This window comes from Cynara cardunculus (assembly GCF_001531365.2).
Source record: "Cynara cardunculus var. scolymus isolate 2C chromosome LG 8, CcrdV1, whole genome shotgun sequence".
In the NCBI taxonomy this organism is placed as follows: Eukaryota; Viridiplantae; Streptophyta; class Magnoliopsida; order Asterales; family Asteraceae; genus Cynara; species Cynara cardunculus.
Window position 1 is genome coordinate 14,617,058 of NC_037535.1, and position 11,324 is coordinate 14,628,381.

The window sequence follows — 11,324 nt, forward strand, 5'->3', positions numbered from 1 at the left end:
GATCCCAATTCACTAGTTTAATATTAAACCGAGAATTACTTGATTTTTACCTCAACGCGGTCGTGATTGATCATCAATCTTGAAACTTCTACTTATCTTTCTTGGAAACGTTCTCTTTCTTTCAAGCGTCTCGTAAGCTCATGAGGTGAATGGATTTATTAGCTTTTGCATCCCTTATATATAATGTATTTTTCTATTGATTATAATTTCCTCATTCCCCAGTTGAAGAGACGATTTTTCTTTCCATACCCATTAACTTGTAATTTCCTCCATTTCATAATAATTTTATATAATTTCTTTCAATACTACCATTACCCGAAATTTGATATTATTTACAAAGATTAGTAAAATTTCTTAAATCTTTTTTTTTTTACCCTTGTAAAATTAACTTTCACCATTTAGTATCCCTAGTCATTTGTTAAAATGTTTATTACAAATGCCCCGTACTTTTAAGGTGTTACACTTTTCCTCCCTTTCTCTCGTAAAAAGAACTCGAGAACACGAATCACATACTTTTCTTAACCAAAGTACCAAATGAAAGGCCAAATAACACTAACCCTCTATTTGGTTTGTAGAAACGGAAAGGATTTAGGAATTTGGAATTAAAATCTATTCCAATACCCTGTTTGGTGGATTGATCGGATTTGAAATCTTTGAAAGATAGGATCTTAAAATCCCACAGGGATGGTTGGGATTTTACGGGATTTTGTAGTATTTATATATAATAATATTTAAAACATGTTGAAAACATTTGTTTTCAAATAAGCAACTAATAAAAAGATAATTCAATTATTTTTATAATTGTTTATAATTTGTTAATACAAATTATTCATAAAGACTAAAATTCAATTCCATTACAAATCAAACACACCAAGATTCCAAATGCTTCCAAATCCAAATGCCTCCGATTCCAAATTCCTCCATTAAATCCAAATCTCTCAAAATCATTCCATTAAACCAAAACACCCTCTAAAAACCTGTTCGTTAACAACTTAAAAAGATTAATGACACTCGCAACAATAATACATCACTGTTTGACAGTGGCCTAATGATATTAGATAATAGTTTATTTAGTAAGCTTCAAGGGAAAGCTTTAGACAAAAAACCAAGTTTTTTTTTCCAAACATGTCTCTCCCAATTAAAAATCAAGTTTCTTCCATCTACGAGAAAACCCTCCCAAATAAAAACCTTTCCAAAAAAACATTCCACAAACAACTTTATCCATAGAGAACTTAATAAAAAAACAACCAAACAGCCTTGAACTGAAGTAGTATGACAATATTGGCATCAACTCCAAAATGGGATAGATGGAAGAAATATGAAGAAGAAAGGTTTCTGCCAATATATATTGCTTCTGCATTATTCAATAGTTTCCTCCTAAAAGCTTAAAACTAAAGATAACACCTCTTTATATCTGCCCCAAGATTACTTCACCACCAGAAACCTTGAAGTCAGATGGAACATTCTCCACATTCAAAACCTTAATTTTCCCATCTTCCACAAATGCTGACCATCTGAGAAACAATATGTCCACAAACAATTTATATCAAGAACACAAATAAAAAACTTTCTTCCATTTATGTCCTTTTCCTTTTTCTTCCCATATTCGAGAACACAGTGTTTAAAACGACTAAGACCCCATGGATTCAGAATACAATATCATCAACGAACAAAATAGCAATCCCTCTGCCTCGCAAGTAATATCTGCTTTTGGGTGTCAAATGTGAAGTTACTAATGGCAAGATCGATATAAAGACGGGGAAAAAGTATAGGGGTTAAAATAAAAACAGTCGGGCGTTGCAGAATTAAAAACCGTTTTTTGGATGTTGAAAGCATCAGGTTTTGACAGTAAAATTGATAAGTTATGGAACAGAAACACACACGTACCTAGTTGAGCGATGCCCAAGCAAAGCAGAACTGAGATCCAACTCCAACTCCAAGCTCTTGTGAAATTTACCATCAAAGTCTCCATAAAATTCAATCTGCATGCATGGTGATTTAACATACCTTTCAGAAATCGAGATCTACTTGACGTAATTATTTCAACTTCAATTCCAGAAATCCATTCTACATCTAATTCGTTTTTTTATATTAAATCAAGTTTTGCATAAAATATTCAAAGCCACCTACAGAATCTCCTAATTCAGATCAAAGCAACAGAATGACTTTGAAGAACCTAAAAGCAACTCAGAGTATGGTAAAAGAACCTCCTCCAACTTCTTTGTGGGTCCCATATACTTTTATTATTATTTTTTATAATTAAATCTATTAAAACAAAATAGAATAAAAGTAACTAAAAAAACCATAAAAATCCCACAAAAACGAGGTAACAACTTAGGTTCTTGGTGAAGCTTCCCCTATGGTAGTGACTTGCAAGAACCCCACTTTTTGCATATAAGGACTTAGCATCATATTCAAAAGTTTTCACAACTCAAATCATAATAAATCTTGTTGATTTCTCTAATTCAGTTTTATTATCAAATCATATGAAATGAACAGGTATCTATATACAAAATAAATTTGATACACACTTGTATCGACCAAATACGTAATTGCTATCAGAATCGAACAAATCAATTGAACACAAAAGAAAATGATTGATTACAGAACATTCTCGGCTTTCGAGAGGCCGAGTTATCTCCCACAGGCCTAAGCCCAAAACAACCACAAAACTAATCGATAACTATCCCCACCCCCAATACCCTCTATTTATACTAAAAACTACTCACCTACTCAGATCCCATGCTTCAACTAGTTGTACTAATGATATGGTTACTTGTACCATAGCGTACCATATTCGACTCTTTGACCTAGGTATAACAAGATCACATTATCTGTGTCACTTCAATAGATCTGTACTAATGAATTGAAGAGGAAAGGACAAGCGGACAACCCAAAAAATTGTTTAATTTTGATGGTGGTCCAAAAATAATGTTATAATAATGACTCGTAAACAATTACAAGTTTATAGTAAATAAGATCATTTATAAACAATACTAGTAAATTAAATCAATTTATTTAATATAAGAGCTAATAAATGTGAAAATTGAAAATGAAATAAATGATAGGGCTTGAGCAAGAAAGTAAGAAAAAATAGTTTCATCTCTCACTTGACCAGTTTCATGGGTTCACCTTTTTATAAGATAAAACATTACTTGCATTGTAGAAATTCTTCAGAATCATGCTACTTCACGTGAGCACATGGTAGTCAAATAGAATTTTGACTGTTAGTTAAAACTGCACTCTTAACACCATGAAATGTGAATCATGTAGGACCAAAATCAATATCATCAACGATTTCTAATAGACAAATAGTTATGTAGATTGAAAATTTGCTAAATATAAAAACTAAGAAATTAAGGCATTGTCACACTTTCTTTATATATGCTTATGGCATACCCTTATGCTCAGAATTTGACTATGGCACCCACGATAAACCAAGTGTTCTAAAACATGTTAACCAAAGCTAGATGGTTGGATGGCCTTCTAGGGTCTAATCTTCTAAGCAGGGACGACCCAGAAATTTTTACAAACGGTGGCACCATTTGACTAAGAAAAATGACACAGGATTCAAACTTGGGTCTGGAGTGGAATAAAAGCCTTGCAAACCAACTCTACTAAATAAAACTTGTTCTCATTGTAGTTCCAAAATACATACAGTGGCACACAACAAAATGACAAATTAATACGTTTGCACCTTTCACGAACCTAAAAATGTTTTAACCTTTGATGGAGAAATAATACGGTGGCACGTGCCACCGTATGCACCACTATAGGTCCGTCCATGCTTCTAAGTAAAGTTGAAGTGGATGCTTAGGCAAACATAAAATCCTCCAAAATGTGTTAAAATATAATTATTATTGGATTATACACATAAGACTTGAGAATTTGGTGCTACATTATCTTGATATAGTTGCTTTTCTATATGACTACTTTCATTGTTCCAATAATACAATTGCCCAAAAAGGACCATAGATATTATCTCCTACTTGCAAAGGTTGATTGATGAAACAACTCGAGGAAAGTTGATTACTCCCCATTTTTTTTCCCGAAATGCTTAATTCAACAATTAGTTACTAATCCAAGTGTTTGGGAATGTTAACCATAGGTGATTGGTCAAGTCAACACAATGTTTAACGCCTAGGACGCTTACCCAGAAACCTTTAGAACACTGACCAATCCATGTAAAATGTATCCCTAGTATTACCCCGTAAGATAATTCTTGTGCATGTCTATTTGCAACGTACATTCATGTTTGGAAATTAAAAATAATATGAATCCTGAATCAGTGTGAGGTGCATAGCTTCAAATGGTTTGTTTTTACATCCTACATGCCATCTTCTAGAAATGTGTTTCAAGACCCCATGCATTAGAATGGGATTAGAAATGTAGGACATACTTAAAATGAGAGGAAATCTTTTTATTCCCCAAAGGGGGACACGGTCTATAATTAGAAAAATATACACACCATGTATTCTATCAAACATAAGACTAGAAATTTATAAGAAAAATAATTCCATGGCCAATTTGTTTTTGAATAAAGACAAGGCATGAGGAACAACTTACCACTTCTTTGGCTTCAAGTTTTTCAGCCCAGCCATTCATAGTATATGGATCGTTAACAGATACACATATCACCGAATCTATGCCTTTCGCCTTGAATTTGTCAATGTTTTTCTTGTAACTTGGAACATGCTGGGCAGAACAAACTCCCGTAAATGCACCCTGAAAATGTAAACTCCCCAGTGAGATTATTTTATAATTGTTGTAGTAAACAGTGGAATCAAGTAACTTAAAAATATAAAAGATTAAAAGACATTTACATGGTTTGATCAATATTAATCATTTATCAACTTAAAAGATTCAAGACAACGTTAAACAATCATTATAGTGATGGATGATGACTTATGCTATAACTGCATAATCCTACTTCATTTTGCATTTTATGCCACTGAGACCTTCCAGAATTTTGATATGCTCAAGCTTAAATGTCAATTTCGAAATGCAAAAAGTGGTATGTATTTACTGATTCTGGGGATTACAAGGGTTTTCCAGCTTTTGAGAGGCTGGTGCTCTCCCGGCTTTAGCCAATGGATTTAGAGAATCACAAAACAGAATCTATCCTCTCTCTTACCGAGGCTATTTAATTCCCCTACTAACAACCTCAAAACAACTTGGTCCCTCCCCCCTCCCCACCAGTGTGGACATGAAGCCATTGTTTCTACTAATATTCTTACCCTTCCATTTATAAGCTACAAAACCATTTTTTACTGTTTCGATGACCGTAAGTGAACCGGATGATGGTTTATCAAATTTCACGTAAAATAGCAGGTTTGCTCTTGAGCATTTCAAAATACAACGATAGATCACCAAAAAATTATGCTTATAAACAAACAAGATTAGCAATATGCATGTGTGTTGTTGAATTCTGAACACACTAACTTTTTACCTGTTAAGCAAGAAAATTATGCGTTCTGTTGTTTTCTTTGTGCCAAGTATGCATCTTAAATGTAGATTTTAAGAACCATTATTCAAAGAACCATCATCCTACCAGATTCTAAGAAATGTCCTCCTATTAGATTCTAGGAATTACCTCTTAGCAAGAAAAAAATATCACTACAGTGAGTACATACATGTCAAATCTTTTGGGTGTTTAATCATATTTAAAATGTATTCCCCTCCCCCACCATATATCTAATAATCCTATAGCAAACATATCAAAACCGGTGTGTGTAGCCTCATGATTGATCGATGAATTAAGGGGCCATTTATCTAAACACTTATCTGGTAAGCACTTACCTGTAAAATTCAACATTATCACTTATTTACCGGATAAGATTTAGTCCTCCAAAACGGCATTGCAAACAATTTACCCGGTAAGCGCTAACCGTGGTAAGAGTCGTCGCCCTCACTTACCGGGTAAGACTCTTGGTCCTTGACTTCGTTCTTACTGGGTAAGATTCTTGATACTTGACATATTCATCCTGTTAGGTAATCTGACTTGGTAAGCACTTGCACGAGTAAGTGTTTGGTAAACGAACCCTAAGTTGTGTTTCCAAAAACTTTGCTACTCAAGCTCCAAATCATTTCAACTTGATGACTATTAACTACATCACTACATGGAAACTAAAATTTGTTATATGACACGATACCTATAAAAAATACTCCTTTGGGTCATGAACTTGCACAAGGTATTGATTTCCGACTTGGAAATTAAAAAAATCAACTACGCAAAATAGATAAAAAAAGTCACTAGACTTGCACAGTTTCTTCAATTACATATCCCAACAACAGGATTTATCAATCTCATACTTATACTCTCGCAAGCATATTAATCACATCCCCTCCGTTAGATTGACATCCATTTGACTCGCGAATGTTGATGTGGTATGGTACCATGACCCAAGCTCATGTATACCAAGAGACAATTATGATATGGCAGATTTAATGAGGACGGCAATCTTGTTACAACACAGTTAAATTTGAAATTGAATGACGAGGCATGAGAATATGGAGAGGAATTCGTAGGGAAAGAAAGAAGAAGATACATAAATTAAGCATCAACACTTCCGCCAAACCATCCCCAACCCCTTTCTGCCGTCGTCGTTTTCCTACAACCGTCATCACCGTCTTCTTTGCCATCACCACCATCGTCCCTGCCCACTCTGCCATGGCCAATGAAAAGAACAAAACCAATCGATCTTTTTCAGTAAGGCCCAAATGGAACCAACTTATTCCAATATGGCACAAGTATTGTCAAGTTATTCAATTCGACTAAAGTCCAGTCAAGTTATTTCATTTCACCCCAATCTCATGCCAAACTTAATATGGAGTATGGACTATGATGATGTAGATGGACCTAGTACTGTGGACGGCGTAAGGAAGGGATTGATTGGGAAACAATCTTCAAAAAATACCGTCAAAATCGCCACCACCCCTGCCCACGCCGCCGATGCAACCACAACTTTCTGTCGAAGTACATAGGCGCACTAAACATGTGGCATCTCGAAAAAGTAATCAGAAAGAAGAAGCCTTAAATCCTTTCATGCCAATAAACAGAGCAGCAGATGGCACTGAGAAGATTAAATTGGGAGTTGTGCACCCTTTGGTGTATTTCTCGGTCTTCTTACAACTTTATCAGCCACCAAACTTGGGTCCATAGCAATTGAACGTAACTTAAAAAAAGAAAATGTTGATCTGATGCTTCTAGAAAGAGGTTATTTAGGCAAGGTTATCGAGGACAATTTAGGAGAGGATTATGCCAGACAAGCAGCATTAGAGGCTAAAATCCCTACTACGATGGTTGCTTTTCCCATAGACAAAGTTTGTGCCTCATGGATGGAAGAAATAGTAGATCAAATCAAAACACAAGTTAGGTGTTGGATTGAAGATGACTACAAAGTTGGCCTCGTCTTTGTCGTGTAGGCCAATCAAAACAGGGAATGAAAGGGTTAGGTTCCTTCCAATTGTCTGACCATGGCTGTTGGATTAAGAGTAAGTTTGGACAAGTAAAGTTGGAGGAATCTATAAGTAGGCAGAAAGCCAAGAGTCGCAGACTCAGTGAAATTCTTTCAACTTCGACTTTAGCATTGAAAAGCAACAATGAAGTTGGCTTGATGCTTATGTGGAAAGGTTTGTCTCCGGTGGGGAAGAAGTTGTAACATGCCAACAACAATTTCTTTATTTTTTCTTCCCACCTTGAGGACAAGGTGGAAGTTAAGGGGGAAGGGCTAGTTTGGACAGGAGACTATGTTTAGCTATCCTGAAGTAGTATAAATAAGAAAAGGGAAGACCTAGAGGGGATATTTGATTTCTTTGTTATTCTGTGGGCTTAACTCAGTTCACCATCATAGTTTAAATTATGTCTTTGTTATTCAATTGAATCAACCGACTAGAGGAGTATCTTAGAGAAATTCTAGCCAATTTGAATCAGATCCTACAAACTTCATAATCTTCAACATACAGGATTTTCGCACAAACCTTTCCATTTTTAATAGGATGTCTTTCGGTTCCCTTAAACTAAGAATCTTAAAGAATGTTTGTCACAAATATAAACACCAAGTGGTAAAACACTTGTAAGATATAGAACAAAAGAACCCAAATTGTCAAATGTCTAAGCAAGTCATCTTCAACCACTAGCCACGCCCAAATCAATCACGCCCAAAGAGAAACCAATAGTGCAGACTGTTGCCAACACTGACAAAAACTAGTCTTGAATGCATGGATAATACCCATATAGTTAGTTGATAGGTGAAGTTTGAACTTTGAACAAAAACCCAAGATCAATTTATAAGGATTATAACCCTCATATCCTCTAAATAATAGGCAATCAATTTGTTGAGACAAACATAAAAGAAACCAATAAGCAATAATAGGAGACTTTTTAAGAGTTCGAAGAACCTCCCATGCCCTCATACATTTGTTCTCCAGGAAACTTTAAATCTTATATTTGCACCAATGATAGTACTTATCACACCGACCCCTATTTCTCATTTCAATTTGGTTGGTTGGTTTGTTGAAATTAGTTCCTATATAGCAACAAGATAACAACAACGTTGTTTGAACTTGATACAAAAGAGACAACTAACAACCTCTTTGTTTAGACATGCTACATAAGAGACATAAAAGTCATCTGCAACCTCCTTCGGCAAAAATAGTTGATATACCCAAATTTTGGGGTTCATGAAGCAGCACATACTAGAAGCTAGTGACACAAAAAGCATACCTTTCCTTTTGAATATAAGACCATTGTCATAATTTTCTTTTTCCCAATGAAAATAAGCAGAACTTGTCTTTAATTGAATAAACAATATGAGTTCTGGTAGCAACACTGGCTTGGTTGTTGAGGAAAAATCATGAAATTATACAGATCCTTAGCTAAAAATAATTTAACTTGACTTCTGCAATCAAAACTCTTAATTAAGTTACCAGATGCCTGAATTTCAAAATCAATGTTACCCCAGATGTATTTACGTATATAACCTTACCTGAGATTTTAATTAAATCCATAATCTTCCCACGAATACATAGCCATTTTTTCTTTAATAGGTCAATTAAAATATCTTATATACCTAAATGAGCCTTTAGTGCATTATTTTCATGTTGGTTAATGGAATGAGGATAAATGGAGTCCTCAAATGAAGAGATGAGTCCCTTAAACGAAGAGGGGAAATTGAGAGAAATTGGCTTAGACGAAAAGAAGTTCTATAATTCATTCTTTTAGAATTGCAGGGCCAGGACCAACTATAAACTAGAAATAATAAACATACAAAGAATACATCAAATAATAACCACTAAATACCTAAATCTTCTAAATGCGGAATGGACACATATATAGTATAATGATGAACTTACAGGAAGCCCAAAGATGACGACTTTTTTACCCTGAAAATACATAAAACAGTAAATTAATCTCACCAACCCTAATTCTTAATATCCATAGATGTAACAGACAGAGACAGACCACGAAAATGTCCGAGAGAGTGGTGGTAGAGAATTGGGAGGAGACGCCTTCATCCCAGCTCCGAGCCTTCTGGAGAGAAACATTTGGAGCGGCCGCTACCAGATCGGTCCCTACAGCAACCGAGGCAAACCTCCGCCATGATTCGCCGATTCCCGTGGCCATTGACTTCATCATGGACGATCGCCTCAACACTGCGTACGCCATTTTTTTACTGTGATTGGTCCCACACAACACCAGAGAAGATGGTTAACCAGTAAGGGGTTATGATAAATCTTCCAAGATAGGGTTGATAACACAAAAAGATGTCAGGCTATTTATTGGGTTTGAGAGATAGATAGCTGGTTTTCAACGCATTTGATCCAGCCCCCCACCCCTACCCACTATAGTTTGATTAGCCCTCCAAACCCCTCGATGTATAGGGTTTTAATTATATCAATTTTCGTTAACCAAATTTCATTTCGATGTTTAATCTACTAATAGAATGAAATCATAGTCGTACCGACCATGAATTTTATAATTCCATCATGGTGGAGAAAGAATTGAATTTAGAAGGTCTTCCTCTCACAAGTCACGTTCATTCAAAAAGCATTATGTGAACCAAAAGTCTCTTAAATGACTCAAAAAATGGATTCTTTGTCAAAAATATATATTTTAACAAGGGAAATTTAGTTCCTATTTTTAACGAGGCCTTTAGATGCCTTTTGAAACAGAATATTATTAATTGGTGGTGACAGCCATGATGCCGATCATGGTGCTGATGGCGACAATGGTGATAATAGTGGTGGCGGCGATAGTGGTGGTGGTTAGGGTGGAGGCAACATTTGTGGCGGTGTCAAGGGTGGTTGTGGCGGTGACAGCGGTGGTTGGAGCGGAGGCAACATTGGTGACAATGGTAGCAAAACTTTTCTTTCAAAACTTGATACACTTTTAATCAAACTTCCTTTGTTCTACCTTTCTTCATTTTGACCAAATTGACTTAGAAATTCTGAAAAGAACAAATGACACTCTCCAAACAGAAATACATCCACAATGTGTTCTAACAACATAACCTCATCTCCTTCTTTAAATAACAAATTCTGATGAGGACTTGTACATCATCAACATGGATTTTTTCTTCACTGAGAATAGTTGTTCTCTCTAAAGCCTCCTCAGATATCAATTGGTCGTGGCACAAACGACTTTCTCATATCAACTTCAAAACGCTGAACGAGCTGTCTAGAAAATATCTTCTCACTAGCCTTCCTCAGCACTCTTTTGCAAAGGAATCTTTTTGCTCAGTGTGTGGAAAAGGAAAGCAGACAAATGATAGCTTTAAATCATAGCAAGTCTCTTCAGTGACTTCTCCGCTTCAGCTACTGCACATGGATTTATTTGGTCCTGTCAATATACAATCCATAGCTGGAAAGAAATATACGCTCGTTATTGTTGACGAGTTTTCCAGGTATACTTGGGTTTTCTTTCTCAGATCCAAGAGTAATTCACCTAAAGAAATCATCTCGTTCTTCAAGTGCATAGAAGTACTAAACAACATCAAGGTAGGCTCTATCAAGAGTGATCATGCACTGAATTCAAAAAAGAGTACCATTGATGACTTCTTTGTAAACAAGGGAATCTCACACAATTTCTTAGCTATGAGAACTCTACAACAAACGGGGTTGCTGAAAGGAGAAATTGAATGATAATCGAAGTTGCTCGATCAATGTCCAATGAATCTCGTCTTTCTATTCAAATCTAGGAAGAAGCTGTCAACATTGCTTGTTTTACTCATAATCGATCGCCGATCGTTAAAATATCCAAGAAGACAACTTATGAACTTTTCCATAGCAGGAAGCCTTCTCTCAGCTTTCTACACATCTTTGGT

The 11,324-nt window shown here is 35.6% G+C and overlaps 1 protein-coding gene across 2 annotated transcripts; it reads right to left on the reverse strand.

Moving 5' to 3' along the window:
• Positions 1-1,206: 1,206 nt before the first annotated feature.
• LOC112516729 (peroxiredoxin-2F, mitochondrial) lies at positions 1,207-9,789 on the reverse strand. Of its 2 annotated transcripts, XM_025123934.1 has the most exons (5): positions 9,464-9,789; positions 9,355-9,384; positions 4,567-4,725; positions 1,888-1,982; positions 1,207-1,514 (listed from the first exon to the last, which is right to left on the reverse strand). In XM_025123934.1, exons 1-5 carry the CDS (start codon positions 9,665-9,667, stop codon positions 1,409-1,411), a joined length of 594 nt encoding a protein of 197 aa, XP_024979702.1. In that variant the 5' UTR covers positions 9,668-9,789; the 3' UTR covers positions 1,207-1,408. The 2 variants fall into 2 exon arrangements, with proteins under 2 accessions (XP_024979702.1, XP_024979703.1); XM_025123935.1 differs by lacking the exon at positions 9,355-9,384 and having other exon boundaries at positions 9,464-9,763.
• Positions 9,790-11,324: the final 1,535 nt, after the last annotated feature.